This window comes from Sylvia atricapilla, chromosome 10, assembly GCF_009819655.1.
Source record: "Sylvia atricapilla isolate bSylAtr1 chromosome 10, bSylAtr1.pri, whole genome shotgun sequence".
Lineage (NCBI taxonomy): Eukaryota > Metazoa > Chordata > Aves > Passeriformes > Sylviidae > Sylvia > Sylvia atricapilla.
Genome location: NC_089149.1, coordinates 14357161 through 14385006, shown reverse-complemented (window position 1 = coordinate 14385006; position 27846 = coordinate 14357161). Strand labels below are relative to the sequence as shown.

At 44.1% G+C, this 27846-nt stretch overlaps 1 protein-coding gene across 3 annotated transcripts in view; it reads right to left on the bottom strand.

Annotated features, from left to right (window-relative positions):
* LOC136365507 (glypican-5-like) overlaps positions 1-27846 on the bottom strand; it is a 347571-nt gene that overhangs the window by 138188 nt on the left and 181537 nt on the right. For all 3 annotated transcript variants that reach the window (XM_066326026.1, XM_066326024.1, XM_066326025.1), the window contains one exon: positions 14119-14239. In XM_066326026.1, the coding sequence (XP_066182123.1) occupies positions 14119-14239 (121 nt within the window). The remainder of the gene's footprint in view (positions 1-14118; positions 14240-27846) is intronic.

The following is a 27846-nucleotide window of genomic DNA, read 5'->3' as shown; positions in this document are numbered from 1 at the left end:
CCACCCTGCTCCTGTCACCCACTTACCACAAGCAAAATTAAACACTGCATTTAACATTCAGCAGGGACTGAGAATAAGGGAGAGAGAAAAAAATGAGGATAGAAGGGAAGTGGTGCCTTCCCTCATCCTCTACAGTCTGTCCACAGCCATTTTTACTCCACAGTTAGAGCACCCTGGGAACATTCTCTGACACCCAAAGCCACAATATTAACAGAGACCAGGCCAGACTTGCTCTTTTTAGGTACTTTCTAATCATCCATTAAAAAATGTTGCTGAAATCTGCCCCGGAATGCTACCGATTTCCTCAGGTTTTCTCCACAACCCAAAATTTCTCTGGAAAATGATCTTCTTGTTCCTCTGTGTACCAGCCAGAAGAACTAATGTATTGATCATAGGAACTCTCTGAAACTAGCAGAGCCCAACAGCAGGCAGCACAGCAGCTGCACACCCTTTAACTCCTGCTCACCAGTTTAACTCCAGCTTGACAGTTCATCTGGAACTATTTTAGCTCACCCCAGATTACAGTCATTCCCATTTTTCCCTTCCTGAAGTGATAAAAAAAAGCATCCCCACACAAACGTGTTCTCAGTTAACCCAAACAGCCCCAGGCCAGCATCCCACTGCAAGTGCACCCAGGCAGTTCCCAAGCTGAACACAGTGCCCTGCATCCTCTGCCCCCTGCACACCCCCAGAGTGCATCACTCAGCGTTTTCTCCCATGAATCTTGTCTCAGGAATCTCTGCCATATGTGCTAAGGTGTCAGTGCAGCCTGAAACCTCCTGAAACGGGAGGGATGGGCAAGGAGAGGAACCTCCTGCACAGCTAAAAGTGGCTGTGGAAATGTGGCTGTGCTCCATCCCTTCCAAAGGCTGCTGGAGGAGCAGACAGGCAGGACAGCTTGGGCTGCCTGAAGGAACACAGAAATGTCAAAGCCTTTACCAGAACTGTTATCTTGCACAGAACTACTTTCTGCCTCCTTGTAAGGCACTTTCTGGGCCCTACCTGTCACAGGTTTTACACTGCACCATTTAGCTTTTCTAATTGACTGTTCCATTTCATAATTTCACCTTTATTCTCTTACTTTTGTTGCCTTTGAAATTGTAACGTGCTTTTCCTCTGCCACCAACCAAAGCTGGTTTCTGACCAGCAAATCCCATTTCCTGATTGTGCACTCATGACTTTGTGCCTTTTACCATCACACTTCGAAGGTAAAGAGAAACTTCTTATTTCCAAAAGAAATGATTCACATTTTCAAAGTAATGGAATATATTTAGTTCTGCTTGACTGTCTCAGAATTAAGTAGCAATTTATTATATTTTGTTTGGATTATTAGTTAATATATCATATTACCAACACAGAAAGTGTTCTATATGGCTGCTTACTGGTGTGCAATTTGTCGCCTACCAAGGGCTTGGAAGTGATTAGCAAAGCCAGACAAAAAAAAAATCTCCTCAAAAATATTTTAACCAATAACTGAAATAATCTTTATAATCAGGAAGTATAATATTGCTTCATATGGTTCATAAACACTCTAACTGCAGTCCAAAATTGAACTTTAATACTCAAAGTGATTAATTTTATACACCTCACTTAGAGCTGCTGTACAGTGCTGCATGACTCAGAATTACCCTTGAGACCAGAACTTCAAGCAACACAGCTCTTTAACATTAAACTTTTATTGGAGGCACTGGCACAAATGGTCAGCTTCATCAAGGGGTTCCCAGTGCCTGCAGCTCGCCACAGCCCCTGGCCCCCTTATGACTTCATCCAGCCCCAATTATAAGGCCTAAGACAAATCTCAAGCTTTCCATTTACCCTTCAGAAACCCATTTGATATGATTAGATTCTCTTATTTCAAATGCCACATCAAATCTGGCTCAGCGTCATTTTCCTGCAGCGAGGCACGAGCCATATTTCATTATGTTACCCAATATGACATTGTTTGTCTCCAGTTCACTCCCATGAACATGTCACTTTGAAAAACTGCCCTGAGAGGCTCCTCTTAGAGGTCCTGAAAGCAAACAAGACACAGCCCTGAAACGATGCTGAGCACTTTCTGATTCTGTCTGCAAGGCTGATCACTTGTATCTGGACATATGGCAGCATTCAAAACACTCCATGCTTCCTTATCAGCAGCCTACATTCTGCTTATTTGCTTTTGGCTATTAAAAGCTCTGTTCGAATTTGACTATCACTTGAATCCACTTCAATTAGTTATTAGACATACTTTAATAACTGTGAAAAAGTCCTCATTGCAGAGAAAAAAAACCCCAAAATTTCCATATCAGAATTATTAATAAATTAGAGCTGGAAACCTTTTCTAAATGTTGGAAACAACAGATTGTGTACACCAGGGTGTTTTTTTTTTTTTCTTTTTGTTACACACGTTAAAATCATGTAGAGGCCAACCTAAAAGCCCAAACTGTGTAAGACTGAGGACACATTGTGGCTGCTTCCAAACAATTCAAGCCTGTTATCTGTGTCTCTGGGGTGTGTGTGTGTGTGCTGGGCTTGGCACACTCCTGTGACACACACAAACACCTGGGCAGCAGAAAACTGGGGGGCAAATGAGAGTGGGCTGGCAGAGGTCACTGTGAGCTCACAGGGCACCCTCCCCAGATTCCATTTATTGCTAATGGAGAAGGACAATGGAGTAAAAGCCTCCAGATTTTGATTTATCCTCTCAAAGAAGGCAACAAACACTCCAAGAGTTCAACTTCAGGAGGCTTACAGGCCCTGCACCTCGCTGATTTTTGAGCATGCACAGAGCTGTAATTACACACAGCGGAATTATTGACATCTCTGAAGTCAGGGACACAGGTAAAGATGATTCTGACCTTGAGCACATTACACATGCTGGGCCCTGTTTGCTTTTCTAGACCAATGTCACCTTTTCCAGACAATCACCAATGTTGCTGTTTTAACTTGTACTGAGCTCTCAGCTCTGTAAGAGGCAGAGAAGTCCACTGCTGCACCTCCTGCAGTGTCTGTGAGAGGCTCCTGAGCACTGCCAGCCCCAAATCCCTGTGCTGGGGGCAGCAGCTGTGGGAGATGTAGGTGTACCAGACCCCCCAAAGGATGGCTCTCCTCCAGAGGGGTGCCTGCACAGCTCCAGAGGCAGTGATGAAGTGGGCAATCCCCACACATGAAGTGGCACTGTCTCATTCACTGCCTCTCACTCCTCATTTGCTGTCGCTGTCAAGGCAACACCAAAGTCCCTCACTTCTGAAGGGACTCTGTGGTCTCCTGGCCTCTGCAGAAGGACAAGTTCATCTGTGACACCTGGGACTGGGAATGCTCAGCTCCAAACAGAGCCACTGCCACACAACTGCACTGAGGCACAGGCTCCGTTCACATGCAGGGAAAAGGCAAGGGAAATAAATGTATTATCTCATTTAAAATGCATACAGTCCCAGGAAGCAGGATGGATTGGAGGTGTCACTGAACGGTGCATAGTAAATAAATCATATCTGCAATGTGAAACACTTCAGCCAGCCAAAGCCTGAGGTGGTGAGGGACACAGAAGCACAGAGCCAGTTTTCAGGACTGCAGAGCTCCAATCCTTGAGCAGCGTTTTCCACCATGGAATCACAATTCAAGGTAGAAATCCCATCTGTGTTCAGGAGGCAGAGCTGTCTGCAAACCCTCCAGAGCCCTGGCACACAGGCTGCTACACCTCACTGCTATTCCAAATACTGAGCAAAGGGCTCCTCACTGGAACAGCCCAGGCCTTTCCCAGCACCATGTGCACAGGAAATTTCCTTCCAACCCGCCAGCATATGCAAACTCTGTGCCCTGAAAATGAGGTGGCTGCTGCTTAATCAGTCCTCTCCATTTATTTACACCCACCTGGCTGCTGGGAATCCAGCTCCCAACAGGAACCTGCTCCACACAAGATGTGGAGACACGCTGTCTGCCTTGGTTGTCATTTCCTCTGGATGTTTTCCTGGAGGAAGCAGGAACTTCCAGGTATCCCACTACTGAGTCATATAAATGCTCCTGCTTTATACACCAGAACATATTTCAGTGTATAAAGGTATAAAGTGCCTATTCTGTGCCCAAGCCTTATTGTCCTTGAATTCAAGCTGGACCCTGAGAACACAATAAACAGGAAGAAGTGAGGCATTTGAGAGTAGTATACTTATTTTCATAGAGATAAGAAAACAAACACAAAGAGAGGCACCAGGGAAGAGATGGAATCTCTCCCTCTGGAATTATGCAGGACCTGGTTTTACAGGGCCCTGGATAACCTAATCTAAAGCCCTGCTTTCAACAGAAGGCTGGATTGTCTCCAGACTGTCCCTTCCAATCTCGAATTATCTATTACTCTGTAGTAACTTTACAGGCTGGTAAATGCTGGTACGAGATCCTAGAAGACTCAGAATTAAAATATATGCCTCTAAAAATAGTTTTATTGCTAATGCATTTTGAAAAGAAAGCCTTTAATCTCAACTGACTATCACATGACAGCCATGCCCATCGATGCTCTGGGGGGGCTCTGCATTTTGTCATTTAAGCACCATGTAAACCAGCACACATAAAGCTTGGACCTAGACTTGCATGGAAGGCTGAGGAAGGTCTGATTTTTACCAGTCCTAACTATCCAGACAGAATACTGCTCATGGAAAATTGTGCCATAGGCTCCTGGGAGCAAAAGACATTCCTTGCTGTTTCCCTCCTCAGCCCACGTGCTGGCCTTGTACCTGCACAGGGCTGAATTGAGTTAGGAGCAAACTGCACAGACTGTCTGGAGTAGAATGAAATCAGCTCATACACTCAGTTGATCGTGCCTTTAAATAATACAACTAACTCAATTGTTGTCAAATTGACCCAAATGAGGCTGATTTTCAGAAACAAAACATTTCAATATGGGTCAGAAAGGCCAGTAAAAAAGCAAGGAGATTTAAGAGTAGCTATATGTTCCTACAAGCAACAGACAGTAAGAATTAGCATGTGGTAGGATTTGTAAAATTCCTCCTAAAGCTTTTCATATTCGCTGAACTCACGTTGTTCACAAACCTCCAAATCTTGACACAAAAGCAAGGAGACAAAAAATAAGAAACAAACAGTTATAAAGAGAAGTGCTACTCTCTCCTAGGTGCTGTCCCACACTCAGTGGCAGCAGCAGGCAGGGAAGGCTGGCAGGTGACTCCCAGCCTCTGGCATCTGACGGGGAGTTAGTTCGTTGTGGGAACTCTGAGGGGTGAGATGAATGCACAGCATCCAGCTCTGGTGAGGAGGGGACAGGATGGCAGCCACACAGCATCAGTGCTGCTGATGGAGAAGGCTTTCCCTGGAGAAACAGGAATGGCTGCACTTGGGGAGAGATGGCAGGAAGCTCCCAGCTCTGCTCCCTGCATGAGGGGAGCCCAGCCCAGCCCTGCTGCTCAGCACCCACAGCCCTGAGATGCCCCTTGTGTTGGGAACACACTGAAATGAAGCTCAGGAGGTCTCTGGTCATTTCAGAGCTGCATCATGCTTTTGATCAAAGATCAAAACAGTGATCATGTCCAACTGGCGTTTTTTCATTTGACTGATTTTAATTAGGTTGATGCACCTACACACATCTCGCTGTTTTGATTCCAGCTTGGCAGAGGAAGTCATGAAGAGATGAGGAAAATGGGAGTCTGATAACCTGGATCAGTTCTGGGTTTGGTGAAGCCCTCTCAGCCTGGCTCAGGGCTGTGTGAGATGTAATACACTCACACCTTTGTGAGTACCTGCACAACACCAAACAGTGCCAGCACCAAAACAGGCCTATTTTAAGCCTCAATCTCCTGTCAGTGACAAATAATGCTGTTTCACAGCAGTGGTTCTGCCTGAAACAAGAGGATTGTTTCCTTTAGTCTTTCTTATTTACTAATGATATGTGAATGTTTCCCTCAGTAGAAAAGGGTCTTCCTCTCTCCAGCATTCAGCCTTGCTCTCCAAATCCCCAAGTGGGAGGCCACAGACGCTGATGGAAGAGCAGGGCAAAATTCCTCTGCCTTGCCAATGGCCCCATTTCCTCCTGCAGAAACCACACTGGAAAGTTTGGACAACCTCACCTCCCACCCACCATCAGAGCTTTCTTTGCTCTCCAAGAACACCATGACTCCCCATGAGCACACAGGCACCAAACACTCAGGTGTTAACTCCCCACACACTGCAGTTACCCTGAGGAGACAATTCAAGGGGTGCTTGCCTGGGCAGACAAGGAACAAACCTCACATGAAGCTGTCCCAGCTGAGCAACCCAAGTGTGAGGGCTGCAGGTGCTGTCCAGGACCTGCTCCAGAGCTGTTGGGTGGTGCAGGGAGCAAACTGAGCATCCAGGTAAGGGGAACCTCTCAGAGGGACACTGAGCTGGGCCTTTTCCAGCCCAGCCCTGATCCATCAAGCTGTGCCACAACACAACCCAAATTCCCAGTGGGACCACGTCGCTTGCTGTAGCTGGGAAGTGGCAGAATACTTCAGCAGCATTAATCCACTTGTCACCAGCAGTGCAGCTCCACTTTGGCTCTACAGAACAAGTCTGGGGTTCAGATGCCTTTCAGTCCTATTCCCTGACCCTGCTTCTTCTGCCTGGCTGCTCCCTTCAGCAGCACAACAGAAAGAGAGGAAAAGACCCTGTTCATGCTTTTGGACAGTGATCAATCAATTGTTTGAAGACCTTTACTCTGCTCTAAAGAAAACTATGATTAGCCTATAAATCTCTGCTTTCCTTTCCTATTATGCTAAGTTTTCCACCTCCAAAAATAAGCATGCTATTGTACCTCAGGAATTAGATCAAAAGTAAACACCATGAGCACACTTCTAATGGCCATTACTTGAACAATGCATGGAACTCACAATTACTAGGGTGATCAGAAAAATACAGTTAAAAGAAGAAAACAAGTATTTACATAAAAGAGAATTTGTAATTTCAGTTAATTCTTTCAGTGATAACTGCTGACTTGCTGTCTATTAAAAAAAAAAATCAATTCCCATCACAACAAATAGGCCAGATCCAAGAGTCCTCCCCTCTGTGGCCCACAGCAAGGGGAGGGCAGGAACAATTCCTGCTCACAGCAGATCCCTCCATCATCCTCTCCTCAGCAATTCCAGCAGAGCATCCAAAACACTTCCCAGTGCTCAGGTTCCACTCAGCAGCTGCAAGAACTGGGCACCCACACTGAGGGACAGACCCTGTGACAGTTCTGGCTTCCTTTTCTCTGCCAAGGTCGGGATGAATACACAGGAGATGCAGGTTTTGTGTTCAGATTTGGGTGTTTGTTATTTCTTATCTATTTACAGACTCGTGAGCTCTGAGCTGTAACTACCAAGTTAGAGAAAGGAGGTAAAATGGAGCGCTTCTAAGTCTTTCCAAGGTTATTTAAGTGACAATCACCCAATAACGAGGTGACACCTGTATTATTTTTATTTCTGACCCAATAATGACCACCCAAGGCCCGTAATGGGGAGCCTTTCACCCAGTAAGTAAAAAACCACCTGAAACCATGAAGAAAAAGGAAGAAGAAGGTGAAGAAGGACTTAGACAACACCCCAAATCCTCCAGATTGTTTCACATATATCACTATACACCAAATCTCCAAATCTCAGTTTCCAGAATTCCAACAAACCCCGTATTTATTTTGGTTAGAATAAGACTCTTCAAGCTGTGTTTTTTCTGTAGGTGAAATGCTTTGGCTCAGCTCTAGATTGAAACAGTAGCTCTGCCCTCCTCTCCTCCACTTGGCTCAAGTCACTACTGAGATTCAATATGCGATTTTGATTTATTAAGACTAATTTCCCACAATGAGCAAAACAAAACACATACAATGGTCCATCTGGGCAAATAATTTCTGAGAAGGCTTGCAAGACAAATAGCACAGCACACCCTGAGACACAACACATGAATAATAAAAGGCCATTTTAGCATTATATATTTGCTAGCATGTAATAAGATATGCTGGATTTACACTGAGGTTTAGATTTGTCTTGTTTTAAAATGCTAAATTCTGCTTTAGTGGAGCCAGTATTTCACATTACTGTTTCCATGAAATCCTGATGCTGGTTCTAGAATTAAAAGGTGGTTTCTTGATTCTAATTAAAATAATTTAATTATATATCTCAAGTCACTATATTTAAACAAATAACCTGAAGCCCTCAGCAAAAGTTCACTGATTTCAGCCAGGAATGATACGTATCTCAATTAGCACCAAAATACAATTTTAACACATGCTGCCCATAAAACAATGTTCCAGTGATGTTTTTCCAGTGCACTGGACTCCTGATTCATGGACAAACTTCTGGCTTTGGCAGGAGTTTTAGTGCCACAGCAGAACCAAGGTCAGAGCTTCCAAACTACTTTTCTTTTTAAAATCTAAGAGAATTGGAGAGAAGAAAACCACTGCCCACAGCTTGGAGCTGGATGAGGAGATCCCACATCTCCAGATGAACAGCCCAGTGACTAAACCACTGTCAGCTGCTACATATATATACATATATATACATATACATATATAATAGTTTATATATATATATTTATATATATATATATAATAATTTTCTAAGAAATAGAAAACCACACAGAAGAGACCACACAAACAAGGACCATTCTCAGTCTTTGAGTAAACTGGATTGTTTCAAGCATTGGGATGAATTGTTTCATTGCATATGGATTATGCAAAACACCATAACTTATCTCAGAGGTGAACATTCAGCATCCATATCTGGAAGCAAAGACATGTTTGACTTAGCAGGGGAGAAGAAAAACTGCCCATGAGTCTAATAAGGATAAACATATTGAAGAAAAATTAGGATGAGAAACAAACTTTGTATAAGTGATGAAGTAATCTGGGAGGATGGTTTGACTGTAAGGGTGAACAGTTTTTATACAGTGGGGCAGGAAATAAAACACCCAAAACAATACAGCTCATTTGCTCTTTCCTAGTCTTCACAAGATCTTAAACCTAATTGTTTCAGGTTTCATTAATTCTGGCTTTATTTTTCTCTGCTGTGTGCATGCCTTGGTGCTGTTCATTAATCAGCTAATAACCAAGGTATTAATTATCACTGCTGTTTGCTTTGGGAGACAGAGGTGGTGAAGACTGTTAATGCCTTCACAGCGAGGTGAATTCCAACAGGACCAGCTCAGCTGCAGAGGTGAACAGGTGCCTTTCACCTGAGCTGCAGACAAGCTGAGGCAAGATCCAGCCCTGGGGCTGCTGTGCCCATCTCCTGGCCAAGCTGCCCTGGAGAGCTGGCATCTCTGCTGTGCCCTGAGCAGCTTTCCCTGCCTGAGAGGGGAATGCCCTTTTCTGGGACAGGGATTGGGCCCCTTTGGGGAGGAATGTGGGGGACAGGCAGTGTTACCTCTCAGCCTGCTGGGGTTTGAAATACCAAGGGACACAAGCAGGAAAGGAACAGTTTGTTTTTTTCAGGTGATGCTTTTCCCTTCCATGCTTTCACTGGATGAAATGAAGAACAGCAAATTCTGAATCCCAGTCCAAGTCAGCTACAACTTTGGCTAAAAATCAAACCAACTCGTCTCCTCAACTCATACCTCATATAAAAACTCTAAAATGTAGATGTCTAAAAAAATACACACTTTTAAATTAAGTACTACTTAAATTATTTATGGTATTATTCCCTATTGTATAACTCAATTAAATTCACTTTCAAGATTAAATTATGGCTGGCTCATATTATTGGAATGAAACATCTCAGTGCTGTTGCTTTGAACTCTGCACTAACAGAATCCTCTGTATGGAAGTCTGAAAGGAATTAAGTTACATGCATTTCTTAGTTCAGCTGGCAGAGCCATGAGACTTTGGCAGAGAAAAAAAAATAAAATACATGGGTGCACATTCAGGAAGATTTGCTTTGACATTACTCTCATTTTCTGCACTAGGTTATTGCACAGTCTTGAACTCCAGCCATGCCCTAAGCATTCATCTCTGACAATAGCAAAACACACAGATTCACAAAACCTGTCAAGAGTAGATTTAGGCTGACAAAAACCAAATCAGTCAAACTTGTATAATACCTATTACATTATAATCCCTTGAGAATGCTGATACCTCCCTGCTAGTAAAGGTACAGTCACAGCCTTTTCACTTTTCCAGCAATCTCATTTCTTTTCAGTGCAATTGACCCTTGAGGATTTTTAACCTCGGCCCAAGAACCAGTTTAGTCTGAACTATGAAAAGCATTAGGCTGAAGAAAAACATTAAAACATTGAAGTGTGATTTTGTGGCAAGAAGGAGCATTCAGAAAAGGTGCAGTGGGTGATTCTTGTGTTTACCATCAGTTGTGGTTTGCACCTGTTCTGTTCACAAAGAAAAGGGTGGAGAAGATGTTATTTCTGCCACTTTTCTCCAAATCAACCTGGGACTTCACTTGATCTGTTTTTGCATTACTAAAAGTTACCATAAATTGCAGCTCAGTAATTCTATTGATATGTGAATCAGCCACTACAATAAACCCTTCAACCACCTCATCTGTCAGGGATGCAAATAACAGTAATTGTTGAATAATATTCTCTAAATTTCACTTTACTTCCAGCTTTGCCAAGTGGATATAAAATAGCCTGCTATTTGCATAATCATTTTAGAAAAAAAAATCCACAACAACTATGTGCTGAGGATTTAAGTCCCAGATGAAAAAAAAAAAAAAGAAATGAGGAGCTGCTATAATCTTCAACAAAGTGGCATTGCAGCCTAAATGACAGCAGAAAAGGAAGATGCCTTGCATACAGATTATTTGTAACATGCTGGAGCTGGGATGCACCAACCACAGCAGGAGCAGGACAAGAGTTTAGTTCACATCCACAGGATTTAGGGTCAATGAAGTTATTAGTTCTTTTACCTTTGTGGACATAGTATGGAGCTAAAGAAAGAGTGAAGCCAGGTTGGGATTTGAATGAGGAATTTTTGGCTGCTTCTGCCTGCTCCTGCTCCCAGGGGCCAAGCCCTGCTGGCCTGGCAGAGGCTGCCCAGGGAAGAAGAAGGTGGGAAGGGAAACTATCACAGACAGCAGCGATGAGATTTGCTCCACAAATCGTTCACATCTGCTGAGCTAAGGCAAATCTCAGAGGAACGTTAATGCTGCTGATTTGAACGTAGCTGTAGCTGACAGCCCTGCCCAGCCTCAGCAAACTGATCCCCCAGCACCTTACTCTGGTCTCAAACTCCTTCCCAAAACAGGGAGAGAGCGAAAGCAAACAGGGCCAGGCTCCCTGAGGGATAGATGCAGCATGGCTGGAGATCATTTTCTTGAGACTGAAACGTTATTCCTCTAAAAATCTCCTCACCTTATTTAAATTGCACCCTACATGTTGCTAGAAAAAAAATTTAAAAATGCATTTCTATGAAAAAAAAAAATCAATTTGTCCACAAAATTAGTAATGGCATTCTGTGTAACACTACAGCCCACACACACTACTGATGACACTTTAAACTCCTGATTTAATCGGCTTTTCAGTGTCAGTTTATATTTGTATAATAATATCACAACTGAAACAAAAATCCAAGAAGTAGAAAACAGCTACATGTGTTTGATGTTGTATGTGAGAGCCTCAGATATTTAGCAACTTCTTTGATGCTTTGATCTCCAAAGAAATCTTACTAAAATTATGATCAAAGCATTTTATATTATTCTAAGTACTTAAGAACAAACCATCTTAGGGCAATAATCAGTATTCTGTTTAATCCTTCACCCTTGGAATCCATTATTGCTAAGCACCTCAATCTGATGGGAGTTAAATTTAGTTAACGAAGATATTCTCCTAAAACAGTTACGAGTCCCAGAAAGCAACACTTCCAGCTTCCAGAGCCAAGAGCTGGATTTTATTCTGCTGCCTAAAAAGTGCTTTTTGAGACTCTCTTTAAAATGTATGTAACTTGAGAAAATTGGTATGCAGCTCAGACCAGGCAGATTTCTGTTTTTCTACAGCAGACAAAGAAACAGAATTTCCAATACACAGCTACTTTTGATTTAATCTATTTCTAACTATTTCCTATTGTCAGTGTTTATAGAGCACTATTACACAGATGGATATATCTAATATTTATAAAGTAAATTAACACTCTACTTTCTAACACGCAAAGACAGATAAATAATGAATTATCCTTTTCATCAATCTGACCACATAATGCCTATTTCAGTGTAATATTAAGTACTGCAGCAAACTGGTTGTTTTAATCCCCCACGGTGAGTTAAATCAGTGTGATACAAAGAATCCCTAAACTGCAGCTTTCAAAACAGCAGAATATTAACGACAAGTCAGAGTTAACAAAACCACTAATTACTGCTCAGATGACGGATTTCCCACCGCTGGCTGATGAGAGGTAAGGGAGGATTGTACTTTTTCAGGAGCAAGGAGAGGAATCCCTGACTCCCAGTCACAGCCTTAACAACCTCCCAGACCCTGACTAAGCAATTCCTCCTCTGTTTTACCTGTGCAGATTATTATTTTTCCCACCTAGTGGGTTTTGGGGGTGGGTTTGTTCTATTTCTCTCCCCATGCTCCAGTGCTCTTCAATGGGGAAAGATGACGAGCAGACTGATGTGCCAACACCTCTGCTGTAAGCATTCCTGCAGGCTGACAGGAAAACATGCCTGCTCTAAATGAAAATCAATCTCTGGTAAATCTCTTGGCTCCGGCTCGATGGGCTGGCAGTGCTCTGGAGCTCACAGAGGCAGGAGGAGCAGGAGCCACATACTCAGCCCTGGGGGATGGCAGCAGCTCCAGCAATGCCAAGTGCATCTGGGGGACCAAACACATGTCAGAGGCAGGGTCAGGGTCCTCACATCTCTGACAAACCTGAGGGCTGCCTGTCCTTCTGTGTGGGTGTGACAGAGGGTCACACTTGTGCTGCTGTTAGGAGCACGAAAGGATGAGGCAGGCAGCAGGAGGTCAAGCAGGAAAGCTTCTACTTTATTTTTCTGACTCCATATATATACAAATTTTATAGACAGGCCAAGATTGGCTACACAGGTAGCCACCTCTTTGACCTCGTTGGTGAACATCACCATCAACCATGTTTCTCCTCCTAGAGAGGAGAAAAACAAAGATAATTTTTTAAAAACATACATAGTTTATTTGAAGCTGCGTAAGAACAAAATGCAAACGGTGAAAAGCAGGCAAACTTGAGGCAACATCTGGGCATCAGGCTGGCAGAGGCACAGCCAGACCTCACCCCTGGCAGGCCAGACCTCGGCATTTGTTAACCGAAGGTGAGACAGAGATCTCCTCCCAGGAGCCTTTGCAGTTATTATGGTAATGAGCCCAAGTTCTGCTCCCCTATTTGTTACCCCTGTTCCATATTTGGTCATGTTTCCAGAACCTTCTACCCCCAAGCCTATATATTGCCACTCCCCCCTCATTTCTGCTCCTTGCTGTTTCCTCATGTGGTTTCTGGGCACTGTCCCTAGCTATTTTCCTGTTAAGGTGAGTTTTCTGTTTGGGACACCCCATGGCACCCGCTCCTTCTTCAGTGCCACCTCTGCCCTGAACATCAGGGCACCTGAAAGACGTGTCCCAGCCACCCTCACTGGGACACTTCTGGGCTGAGGGGCTGGAGAAGAAGTCCTGTGACGGAAATGTTTTTCAAGGGCCAAGGTTAATTCATCGTGGAGCACTCTCTGAGCTGAGTTCAGCATTTACAGTTTGGTTGGCACACCTTCACAGGCTCCTTCTGGGTTTGAGCTGTTGGCATCTGCACCACTGAGGAGCAGCAAACACAGGATAAACACAGGACAATAGGACAAACAGGACAAACACAGCACAGGACAAACACAAGTGTCCTTTGCACAAACAAAGGACACTTCTCCAGCCCAGGAGTATCCTGCAGCCCCAGGCTCCTGCAGTCCCAGGCTCCATGTGAGCTGTGGGCAGCAGCAATTCCTGTGCTCCTGAGGCTCTGGGCTCCAGAGCAGCTCAGCAGAAGCCAGGGAGCAACTCCCAGGGAATTCTGCCTCGCTGGAATTCACAACCTGCTGGGACAATGGAGTCTTCAGCTGCTTTTAGCACACAGCCACACCACGGCTACTTCAGCCCTGTAGTCCTGGAAGATGGACTGTGATGAGCAGTACCATCTAGAGATTTTACGTTCAGGTCCATGATAAAATGGTTTTATCTTGGAAAATTACTTACTTGATTAAAGTGCCGAAGTTTATCAATTAAATTGTTGATGAGTGGGTCCAATCCTCTGACTTTCAGTTCTGGATTATTAATTTGTGCCTTCAGTCCATTGGAAACAACTCTGCTGGTATAACTGAGAAACAGAAAAAATAACACATCAGTGACTGGAACCATATCCATCAGAACCCAAAATCCTATTTCAGAGGACTTAGAAGAGTTTAAAAAAATTGTAAAATTTATTATAAATATTCATGTTTTAAAACACACCAGCCAGAATAAAAGTCACAGTTTCTTGCAGTATCATTTACCACTTTAAACTATTCAAGTCATGAACCAACAGCAATTTCATAAACCACAGAGAGGTTTGTTTCATTCATAATTTAATATTTGAACCTTTGTAACTAGGATTCTCAAGTTCTCCCATGCAGCAGTGCAAAAATTCACTCCTTCATTGTTGCAGAAATTTGGGGAATTTAAGACAGAAATTATGTTTCATGAGATTGAAGCAAATTCCAATGAAAGAGGGGCTTGATTTGAAAAAGATTCATAATCAAAGTGTGAATTGGAGTCCTCTTGCCAGAGCAGCTGGGGACACTGGGGACAAACTCCTTGGGGACACCATAAAGCAGCAGCTGCTGCTCTACCACAGCTCCTCAGGGAGCCTCACCTGTGTCAGGACTCACACAGCAATTCCCTCTGCCCAAGCCCTGCTCTTTCTGAGCACCAGCAGACTTCTCTCAGCCCTTCTCTCCCTGACTGGTGACTGAGCAGCTCCTGCCAGTCTCTTCTGGGAATACCCCCAAAGGTGTTCTCAAATCCTGCCTGGCCAAGGTACCCTCATGGGGAAAATTCTGGGGTGGTGCACATCTGGTCCCTGCTTCTCTCCACGTCTGTATCACAGCTGAGGAGAAGAATTCCTCAGTATCAGTGTTTGGTGGACACAGTGCTACATGGAGTATCCAGACTCCTTCAGATGTGCTCCAGCATTTCTCTGTGCACAACTGAAGTTCCACAGAGCTACAGAGCAGCCCTTTTGGGGGAGTTATGGTTTTTAGGGTTGTGTGAACCCCTGAGCTCAGCACTCATTTATGACAACAGGGATCGATCAGGGATGTTCTGCCTGACCACCTCTGAACTGGACAAGTGTTCACAGACCAACCTCCCCCAGATTCACACACACACCAGGGAGGAGCCCATTAAAGACTCAAAACTGGCATCTTTCTAAGTGAGGGAGGCACTGGCTCTGCTGCTTTAGACTGCAATGTCGAGAGGAACATCCTGCTCCATCTTTCACTCTGATCATCCCTACACTCTTGGATATGCCACGTGATCTCTCATCAGTGAATCCTTTACTGGAAACCAATTCGTGCTGAAGCTGAGGACAGCACTTCTCAGTATAAAATAAGGCCCAAATTCTATTGTAGAAAGGCAAAACCTATCTCTCCAAATATATTTGTGCTATCTTCGTTTCAGGTAGGATGAACATCAAATTTATGCAAACTACTGGCAGAACACACTGTAGGACACTGCTGCTAAAGGGGAGGATGGCCTGCTTTTTCAGTTAACTCAGAGATGTCACTTCTCAGGAAAAGAAAAAAAAACCCGTTTATAACAGAGAATTGAGAAAAATCATGTTTTGCCTTAATACCCAGATAGTATTTAGAAGACAAATGTATAGGAAAACCTTTGTCACTGAGATGGCTTTTTTTTGTTGTTGTTCACTGAGCTTTTTAAAGACAGTGTTCTATTTTTTCTTGATATATTTTTCTTAGTAACTCATACATGTATCAACTAATCTGAAGTATAAACTTTCAGAGTGCAATGGCACACCCAAAATGATGGCAGGGCTCAGATCTTAGAAGCAGACCCAGCTGGAGTGATGGCCCCAGGAAGAACGCAGCTAAACTATTACTCTGAAGCCAAGAGTGGTGTGGATTGTAAAAACCCACATCAATGCTTTTGGACAATATTGCAACACTGCTTTATCCTACCTGCCTTTACCTTTATTCACAAATCATATTATTTGCTGAAGGCTCAGCATAATTCATAATGTGAAAACAAACACATGGTGACCCACTGCAGAAGTGCAGGGACATGTGACACAGCTTTCTGAGATCATCTAGTTTTAAAACAGGAGAAATTTAATTGAATGGGTCAGCTCCTGGCCCCCACCAGTCTGTTGGGGGATTCTCTGTGTGGGCTGCTTTGTCTGATGAGAAACTCATCAAGAACAGCAAAATGCAAGGGTTTTCCTGTTCACTGCTCTCGGCTGCTTTCCATTCAACCCACGGTTAGAGCTGTTGGAATTCCTCTGGAGGCTTATGGCCCTATAATCCAGGATGAAGCTAGCTCTGGGTTGGCTGGGGTGTTTTTTGGCAAATGACATTGGTTTTTTCCCCATGAATCACCAGCCTGCACTAACAGCCCCTGAGTGCTATTCCAAACCTACAGCACTGTGGAGTTTGCAGGAACAAGGCCAGGTCACAGACAGCAGCAGCATTAATGCCAGAGCCCTCAAAGGGACCCAGAATGAGGAAAGTCAGCCTCAGCCAGCTCATACTTACTGCTGCTGCTAATGACACCCTTCCACATCCATCAGTACCAGGAAAACAGGGCAATTTGGAATGAATCACTTCACATGGAGGCAAAGGGGGCTCCTGCACCCTCCAAGTTCCACCCATGTTTAAGGACTCCCTCTTGAGAGCTCTGGAGACATGCACAGGTATTGCTGTTGTCCAGATGGTTCACAATTGGATTCATCACAGAACTTAACTAAATTCCATGTTTCAGAGACCTCAGGCATGACCTGGGTGAATCCTGCTGCAGCTCCTTTCCCTCCTCGGTGCCACCAGCAGCACCTCAAGCTTGTCCCAGCTCTGGTCTGGAACATGAGCTGCCCAGCTGGAAAAGGCCAGAAAACCAACTGGAGTGGCCAAAGAGATGGGATCCACCCCACGAATGGCATAAAAAGCTGGTGGAAAAGACTTGCAAGGCACTAAGCCAGCTCTTGGTTTTCCCATTAGAACCTGTTTTAGTCCTTGTTGATCATAGTGGAATTGCTCAACCAGTATACCAACAAAAAGAATGAAAAAATATATGGCAGATGACGAAATATTTCTCCTTAGATACTGCTGTCTTGATGATGAATAGTGTGTAATCATTTTTTTAAAAAAAGTATGATTACAAGCTGTGCATGTCCTGTGTGTTCTCACTGGGAGATCACTGCTGGAACAAGCCGAGCCTGGGGAGCCTCAGAGAAGTTTGGAGATGGTCATTTCAGAGAAGAGGGGCTACAGCTCTTGAGGAGAAGGAGCCAGGGCAGGGAAGTGCAGGAGAATTGCACACCCAGCAAGAGGGGAGCAATTCCCCAGCCAAGAACCAAAGGCTGCAGTACAAAGAGACATTTTGCCCATCTGCCCCAAACACCACTCTGCAAACTGCAGATCCTTCTAATGTCTCTGCACCATGTTAAAATACTTTGAAATAAACACTATACATTTCCTGAAAGATAATCTGATTACTTTACTTCTTTGCACTATCTAAGCCATTTTTTCTTGTTGACATCAGATCCTGAATTACTGGAAATGTACATTAAGTAAGATCAGAAATTGGCTTGCTTTATTTAATAACCAGCAATTTAACTGAAATATTGTAGTACAGAATTGTTAACTCGGGTTACAGCTTTAGTACTTTATTCCAACTAAACCCAGAAATGTCAGCAGGAATGGCCAGCAAAGTTGTATTAAAATATTGTCACTGGAGCAATCCTGAAAGCAACTGTTACACTGGAGCCCAGTGAACAGCTTGTGCAGACAGAATTTTCATCCAGACCTCAAGCCTCAGGCCACTGTTATTCTATTGATTGATCAGCCTAAGCTACGATACTTTAAAAAAACAAAACAAAACAAAACAAAACAAAAGCAAATTATAAAAACATCAGCCTCCCAAACACGGATTTTCAGTTCAGAAGAACTGATGCTGTTCAGAAGAACAGTATCAATTATTTTAGATCCTAGGTAAGGCTCATCTCAAGTTAAAAAAAGAAGTAAAAAGTGAAATGCTGTTTACATATGGGACTGCATTTCAGCTGAAGGTGTATGTTTTTATTTCTTAAATAAATAAAGATAAATTAAGACATCTGAATAAAAACAGCTATTTTTAAAAGCCAGATGATGTTCTGAAATGTGCCTTTTCAATTCCTAACATTAAAAAGAAGCAAGGTACAGGCTTTTCTCAAAGTCAGATATGCCTTTAAAAACAAAAAAGCATATAAAATAGAAAGAACCTCAAATTCCAGGCGAATGACTGCAGGAGCTGCATTGGGGACAGGTCTAACCAGCAGTGACATTGAGCCACAAGAGGCCAAGGACAGGGTGCTGGTTTTGCTGTTTTCACAGCAATCCCCTCCCCTGCCAGGATGCTGTGGGTAGTTTTCCCAAGTGTTATCCAGGGATTATGGAGCAAGACCCCGGCTTGGGAACACGCACTGAGCATCTGAGGATCATCTGAGCTGGGAATTCAGGAGACCTGGAACTCAGTACAGTTCTCTTCATTTTAGTTTTCTGTTCTCTGCTTGAGTTTTTGACCCGACACCACTGCACAAGAGGCATCAAACTGTTTATTTAATCGTGGAATAAATGGGACATGCAACATTGCATGGCAAAGTTGAGAATCTGAGCCTGATACTCAGTTCACAGGAATCCAGGAAATGCAGGAACATCTCTAGGGGACAAAAAGTACTTTTGATGAAATCGTTTGTCATACAACTTTAAGAGCTGCCATGTATGCAAAGAAGAATAAAATTCACTGCCTACAAAACTGAATACACATTTGCTGAGCTGTTTTGAATTTTGTGATCAGATTTTTTTTAAAAATAAATTACACACTATATATCAAGACAGCAATGTCTAAGCAGAAATATTTTGTCATCTGCCATGCGGTTTTTTTCATCCCTTTTGTTGGTACTGGTTGAAGAATTCCACTGCGATCAGCGAGGGCTAAAACAGCAACACCTTTCTGAGACATACTGGGAAGTACAAACTTTTCCTGACTGAGGCTTGAAAAATCACATCCCACCATTTATCTCTTTGGTGTTATAAAAATGTGACTGTCCTATTTTCTGCACAAATGTAAAAAACTGTTCAGCTAAGAGAAGAACACATGGGAAATCTGCAGACTGGACCACTAAAAGAAAGTATCTGCTTCCTCAGCCTGCTCAAGCCAGAGAGCTCTAGAGTAAGCCACTCATTTTCTAGCAAAATCATCAAGTGTTGAGACAAAGCGCGACTTCACAGCCATCATTTCACATCCAGCTCTCCTCCTTTCATCTTGGGGCATAACTCACTAAGCAGCAAATCACGCCAGAGATCCATGTGCCTGCAAACCCTCCCAGGAGCAGAGGGCACTGTGCAGCCAGGACTGCAGGGAACTGGAATGATGCCTTTCTAGCCCCGTGTGTTTGCCAGGGTGCAGCAGCCTGTTCACTCCAGCAAAACCCTCAGCACGGTGCCAGAGCAGCCACCACCCACCCCTGAGTGACTCAGAGGTTCAGGGGTGATGGGGAGAAGGGAGGGAAGAGCTCTGAATGTGCCATTTAGTAAGAAGCAATGAGAAATATGGATAAGCTACTTAAGTGGCCTTGAGATCCACTGAAAAACTAATTCAGTTACATCAGGCGTGGTACACCAGATGGTGTGTTTTGTCTTATATTTATTCATAATTCGACCCTTGGGCTGGAATGGTTTGCCTGAAATTCAATTATGTGAATCCACTGCTGATCCACAGCAGCCTGGGGTGTCCCCAAATTAATGATTTTTGGACGTTTCCCTTGCAGTTTTCAGATGCAGCCCCTGGAGCGTGCAACTCTCTGACCTACAGGCTTCTGCAATCCTTGTTCCTTCCCCAAGTCAGGGAACACAGAAACGTGCAGCAACTAGTAAAAGCAGTGACAAAAACTGTTGAGTTGCAGAATGTGACATAATTCATCAGGATGATCAGCTTTGATCTGGTTGACCCCTCTGCCCACTTCTCCACAAGTGGCAAGAACAAGCAGAACACATGGCTTGGCATATCCCTTGCCTGGTTATCACAGTTGCTTGTCACTCATGAGGAACTTCAAGGAAGGAAGGAAAATGCTGTTTCCCTGAGATGTTTCTGAGTTTATACACGATTCTCCATGAGGAAAAGCCAGAGCAGGACTCCCCTCAGATTCAGCTTTCCCTGAGCTGCTCCACACCATGAACAAGAGAGGGGAGAGTCTCCTCACCTCTGCTGAGCCTTGGCATTCAGAGTGACCATCACACAGGCTGGGCTTCATCTCTGAGCAACTCCCACGATGGCACTGCTCACCAAAGGTCTCAAATCACACATCTGCTCACTGCTGTGCCAGCCTAAATCTGGTTACACTCCCTGAGCATCATCACATGGCCGAGAGATCTCCAAAGAGGGTGATCAACCCATGACCAGTGCTGTTCTCTAAGGAGCTAAACTGCCAAAAGGAACACTCCATTGAAACAACAACAACAAAATGGATATATAGATATATAGATATTCATAGATATATATATCTTGGTAAGTTTACTGGCACACAATCAGCAGCCATGGCTAGTTTTTGAGGAAAGAACCATGGCATTTATGCCAGGGTACAATTCTGCTGAAGGAGGGGGAGTCACCAGGGTAAAATCTGGATGCACAAAGGAAAACAATTTCATGTATTCTACACAATCAGCTGAGCACAACTACTGCAACATTCTCTGAGAGAAAGATTTCTCTTTTGAAAAAATACCTATGCAAAGAGTTCATTTTGAAGTGATTAAATAATGCCAACAGAGTACAAGAAAGCTCAAGTCTGGCACACAGTGAGTTTAGCTGCCCTGAAGATTTTGTGAAGCAGAACTGACACGATGAAAATTCTGTCTCTGCCAGAACTATTTTAATGGGCTCCAGTGGAAGTTTCACAAATAATCTTATTTATTAGCAATTATGGAAAACGATGAGACAAATGCAGTGTGCTAATGGGATAATTAGGAAAGGAAAATCACAAAGCCAAACAGCATTTATAATGGTCTCTTTCCACTTTTACAGGGCTGAAAAAGACCTCCTGTAGTCTGGATTATAAAGACAGCTTTAAGACTGCGGCTACAAAACCAAGTTATCAGATGGCTTCAAGTGACTGGAGGATGCCAGCCCATGAACACTCTGAAAACCAGTGAAAAGCCAGAGAATGCACATATAAGAGGTGTCAGCCTCAAAAAAGATGTGTTCATCACTTTGTCCACAATCAGGCTGAAAACGTACTGACAGGAGCTTCAGAGAATGTTGTAAACGCTTGAAGAGTGTTGCAAAAAAAGTTATTACAGATTGTTGGTGAAACAGCCTTCATTCTTTTCCTAAGTGTATGAAAAGTTACCTTAAGGCACACTGAAAGCACCAGAAGAAATTTGTAGAAGTTAATTGGACAATCTCTGTTATGTCAGGGGAAAGAAAGCACTTGCCTGGAATACCATCAGATAGGAAAGCTCTTTAGCTGCAAGTGAAATAAACTCCTCAGGACACACCAATGGTACCTCTACACCCATCACACGGAATATAATGAGCAATGAAAATGATACAAACCCAAAAGCTGATAACCTAACTGGGAGCTGGAGGCATAAAGAGCATTCCCCATTATAATGAGAAACAGAAGAGAAAATAGAACAATAAACAAAAAATATATACTTATCAAAATAACATCTGTGGCCATTCCTAAGGGAAAAGTAAAGCTAATCTGAAACACCTTTTCCTCAGCAACTTGCAGGCCAGGAGAGAACCTTCCTGGAGCACAACCAGAACAGAGCCAGGATAAACCCTGAGGGAGAAAGTGATGCTGCCCCTCTTGGAGGCTGGCAGCTTGCACTCTGCTCTGCTGGGCAAAGCAAATGGGAACAGGTGATGGCCAACTTCTGAACCTGCCAGATGGAACACATGGTGGAAAGCAGCACTGACTCAGCAGAAAATACAGGCTCAGGAGAGGACTTGAACTCTTACAAAAAAAAAAAAAAAAAGGCAGAAAGCAAAAAATAAACTCAGCAGTGGAGACAGAATGAGCATGGAGCAAGAGCTCACATTATTTGGTTGACAGGATTTTAGACAGGCCAAGGCAGCAAGAATCCAATTGCCTTTCTGAAAACCCTCATTGCAGGTACTTAACAATTAGTGTTGACAGACGACCATGGTTATACAAAAGGATATTCTGTGATCCCAGCATAGGAATTTTTATGAAGTAAAATGGAAGATGTCCGAATTTGCACACTATCTGACATATGTCACAGGGAGAAGACCCTGCCTGTGGCTCATTAGAATCAGAACAAAACAGAAACAGATTAATACTGAGGTCAAAATTCCAGCTTTCCTCAGAAGGCAGTTGTATCTAGTTAAATGTAGATCCATGGAGAGGTTAAAGAACCATGTCAGGGTGGTTCAGTGAGGACATGAGGTGCAGCTCTGTAGGAACTCATCCCTGCTGATCCCCCTTGGCTCCAGCTGCAGCTCCTGCCCACAGCCCTGGGTGAGCCCTGGAGCACACAGACACACCATCCCCTCCCACCCTGGGCCAAGGAGGGGTTTGGAGAGTCCAGGCCAACCCTCTCTCCCAGGTTCAGGCACAAGGCAGCTGAGATGTGCACTCTGTGGAGCACTGTCAGCTCCCCTGGCTGCTCTGGCTCCTGGGGGATGTCTCTGACCATTATGGATTCTAAACCTGCACTAATGCACAGACATTCCATTTCATTTCATTCCCTTATACAGTTTTTCCAATACATTTGTGCAATTCTTATCTGCTCCACTGTCTCCACTTCTGCCCACATCTTAATACCTTAAAGCAGGTCTTTGGCCCTTGAGGCCCAAGTGGAAATGTTATTTACCTTTCTGGACTGCACTAGTGCAAGGTACATAGTTCCAATTCATTCCTATTTCCAGGTTAAAAACTTCATCACAAAGATGGTGGTGCTAAATTTTGTATAAGTAAAAAGTAAACAGGAGATCTTAGTGCTCTATAGAAAGAGATCAGACACTAAGACTCCCAAGTCTCCTGACTCAAGAGTTCTTAAACTTCTTCCCTTTTGCTTCATCTTTTCCACCAGCAAGACAGGCAGCAGAAATCATCATTCAAAAGCATCCAAGTTTTATTCTTGATAGAGGAACCTCTATTTTACAGGTTGTAGCAGAAGCTACCTGTCCATCTCACCAGCAGACCTACACATTTCATCAAACTTCTTCCTTTGGCTACTGCCTGACATGGCTCAGGACAATTAACACTAATTGTCCCCCTAAGAGTAAAACCAGAGCCCAACTGCACTCAGCAAGTCCTGCACCAGAGATGATGGTGGCTACAGGCACTGGGCTGGAGGCATCCTTACTGCCAGGATTCCCACAGGCACACCAAAGCCTCAGATGTGCTCAGCACACACCTTTCCAGGGCCAGCCTCAGGGTTTAGAAGCACAGCTAAAAGCAGAACTTTCAATTTGTTCTAGTGTTTACCTGACTAAATATTTGATGCAGTACATCAGTATGCAGAAAAAAAAAAAAAAAAAAAAAAAAATCACTGTATTTCTCGCTCCTGAAAACACTGGAGGAAATGTCAGTAGTGTTAAAGGGCAAGTATGGCCCAGTTATGGAGACCAGAATGTCTCTGCACTTGTTCAAGACAAATGTTTACCCAGGTCAAGGCTGAAGAGCTCGAGAGAGACGTGGGAAAGTGAGCAGCCTCTATTCATGTTTTTGTCATTAAACACAAAGCATTGTTTTCCTTGCTCCAGTGTTTGGTACTTCTCACAAGATAACTGCACTAGAAGAGAGGTCAAATGTAGAAAGATTTTCCTGTCATCACAAATCTGGGACCGAGAATATTTATACAAAAATCAATTTACTTGACCTATACTGTTCAATTTTTCTGCTAATAGTGCTGGAGATTTATGTCTGGTTAAAACTGCTCCCTTCTGCAGTTTAGCATCTCTCCCTCTTGATTCTGCAGACAGGCCACAATCCCCAGTTCATGAGTTCATACTTTGCTGCCACAGAGACAAACAGCAACACAAACTCACCCAGGTTCACTGCAGGATTAGTGACAGCAAACCCACACTGTCAGGGCAAACACATTTAATGCCCACAAATGCATGCACACCACAAAAAATTGTGCAGAAGAAGAGCTAAGAAGAAAACTAAGGGCAGGGAATCCCTTTCCCAATGCTACAAATGTCCTCTTCTTGAACACCCAAGCTGCCAGTTCAGTCATGGGATGCACAACCTTATTTCTGACACTTATTTTTAAGATAGATCATAGCAAATGGGAAGAGAAACCACTTGTGACGTAGTCACAAGGTAGTGGCTTATTTCCTCTGAAGTTTGCATTTTTGTTGCAGAGATTCCCTTCCCTCAAGCCCCTGCAAGAGCTGCAGCCCTCTGTGTTGGATGCAGCCCCAATGCTCAGAATGAAATGCCCCAGGAAGCAGAGGGCAGACCAGGACCTCAGCAAGGACAGGCAAACTCAGCCACTCTGCCCATCACACTTACAACGGGGCACACTCACTGACATGCATTTTTCACTTTGTAGCTGAAAGGTGCAGACAGCTGAAAACAGAAACACGAACAGAATGAATGATGTAACAGAGGAGAACCCGAGCCTGAGAGGATGCTGTGCTGCACACAACAGAGCAAGCCCTTCCAGCAAGGGCTGATGCTGCAGGGATGGCCCTACAGCCCTCCTCCTCTATGTGCATGTAAGTAAAATCACAGACAATCTCTTTATTAATAACATTCTGCTCTCCTCAGTTGGTATTCCGGGGATGAATTACAGTGCCCTGAGCAGAGATCCCAAAAGGACCCTGCTCCATCCCGTTCCCACTGATCATCTGGCCCTAACAGAGGGAATTTCATTCTTGGGGGATTCTAATGGGCAAGGAACCAAAGGCTCTCGCCCTCCCCAGGGCAAGGCACAGAGGCCAGGAGCCATCAGCAGCTCTCCTCTCCTCTGTGGACATCAGGAACAGCACAAAGGTGAGGGTGTGAGCAGCCCTGGTGAGAAGAGGAGCTGGCAGCTCCAGTGGGGCCACTGCCTGGGCACACAGAGCTCCTGGCTCAGGCTCAGCAGCTGCCCTCACCTTGTGCTCTGCAAGGCCTTCTTCACCACACACAGTGGAGCTGACACCCTCAGCATGGCAGCTGCAAACCTGCCCGTGCTCAGCCAGGAGGAAAGCCCTGCAGACACCAGGGACACCAAAATCCACCAGAGAACTGGCTTTGCTTTGCTGCCAAAATATCAGGGGAAAAAAAGGGGGAAAAATAGAGAGGAAGTCTCTTTTTTCCTTTTTCTTTTTTTAAGATGTGTACAGTATTAGAGAACACAGAGAACCAAAGTCCTTTGGAACACAATACAAAAGGAATGAGAGAATAGCAGGCAGCTTGTTGTGGCACAACTATGGGCTACAAAGCACCACTTGTTATCTCTGTGCTAAAAATACTGCCATGATTAACAGCAAGGACCAAGGAGAAAACAAATAATAGAAGAATAAATGATGTCATAATGCTAAAAAAAAGAAAGCATGTGACATTTCAACATTTACAACAGGATCTGAACAGACTTCAGTTGTCTGCAGCTCCATCCATGTCTGAGGTATCCTGAAGAACTTTACAGAGGGTGGCTTGGGCTGGTACTACTGAAGGCCAATGGGACAGGCATTAGTCACTGTGAACAGCACACAAAATACTGCAGCTGGTTTTCAGCAGGGGAAAAACTCTGCAAATCCACACCGCTGATGCTGTTGGATCATTAATTCCTGTTTGGGCTATGCTGGTGAGCACAGCACAGGGGCACTGCTGATGGACAATTCTGTCTGAATCTGCTCTACAGAGAGTTACAGAGAAAGAAATTACTACCTGCACAAACCCACAGGCTTTGGAAGTTATGCTGGACAAAGGCAAGAGGAGCAAGAGGAGGAGGAAGCATTGACTGTCATGTCCCTACCAGTGCACAGAAAATCCTTCAACAAAGCAGCTGGGTTAACAAGCTAAGAACCAAGTTGTCTTGTTTTAATGACTTTAAACCAAGTGTTTCCTGTCAGGAATGGCAAAGTAGTTTCTGCAGACGTTTGTTAAGCTTGTCAATCCTCTACTCTGAGATTGCATTTAAAGAACAATTAATAAAGGTTTTTAAAAGGTTTATAAAATGGGTTTTAAATTAGATTAAAATTAATCAAAAGAGGTGCAGGAGCTGAGGAAGTAGTTTATTGCTTGCATTTTGGACCAATCTCCTCTTTTTAGCATGGCAAAAAATAACCAAAAATAATAAGGATCAATCTGACAAAAGGTAAATTATTTCACCTGATTTTCTCTCTTAGTGTCTAAACTAAGAGCTTATTGACCCCTGAGGTGTACAGGATGGTCCAAAGTGTCTGTCTAGTTTGACATACACTTACAAGTTTCTGTTTGGATTTTGCCCTGACCTGAGACCAAATACTACCAAAAATGACTGGCTTCCATGTAGACAGTAATGCTCAGCAATCTCATGGTCTCTCATTCATTTTGGAAAAGAATATGAAACTCTACAGACAGCACTCCCCCAAGCAAACTGCTTGAGAAATAACTCATTTTATCAGTGTTTTACTGGTTCTCATCTCGAATAGAGCAATAAACGATCCACATAAAATGGTAAGGTAAAACTACTACAAATTACTGGCTGATTAGCCCAGCACAGGCCAAATTTGCCAGGCAATCAAAGTCTGTGGCTCAATGCCACTGCTCTGCCAGGGAGGAGCCTGGAAGTTGTAGAAGCAGAACCAGGAGCCACTTGTGAGAGCACACCAAGGTGGGCACACCATGAGGGGGCAGCAGCTCTGAGCAGGGCTGTGACCTGCACTCCTTTGCCCCTGTGTCACCACATTCTCAGTGGCAGGGAATGTCTCCCAGTGCCACCTTCCCCTGCACACACCTGTCTGCTCTGGCACAGGTGGGCTGCAGCCCTCAGTGTGGGTGCTGTCTGTGCACAGATCCATGGGCATGCTCAGGGATGGGAGCTGGGCACTGTCTGCAGTTAGACACACACCAAACCCACCAGCACCATCAGCAGGCACATCTCCTGGAGGAGAGGCCAGCCCCAGGGCTGGAGGAGGATGATGTGTGATGCTCTCAGCTCACCCTGCAGGTCAATGAGGCACCGAGGGCTCTGGGCTGTGCTGCTGGGAGGCATCACTCTCACCTGGACACAACACAGCCTGGGACACCCCAGGAGCTCTGCTGAATGCTGGAAGCTCTGGCCAAAGCCCTGCCAGGTATCCCAATCCAGCACACAGCTCAGCCTGGCACAAGAGGCCAGGGGAGAGCCATGGCAGGACTGCCTTGCTGAGAGGGCAGAGCAGATTCCTGCACGTTTTCCACCCTGGATTTTTACTTTACTTACCACATGGAGGCCTTAGAAGGGAATGATAATCCTAATATTCCCCTCTTAAACTTCTAAAATCTCTGTGAATCAGTAAAAGGAGAAAAAAAAGACTAAAAATTAAGTAAGTAGCATAAGAAAACAGCTGAAAGCCAACAAGTAAGTCCTGCTGACTTCACCTATCCCACAAAAAGCTGCTTAACTCCTGTGCCATTCCAATCTGATTGTCATCTCAGGCAGGGCAGCGTGGCTGGAGCCTGTGACAAGCCTGCAGTGTCACAGCTGATGCTGCCACAGCCAGAGACCCCTCCAGCCCAGGGCACAGTCAGCA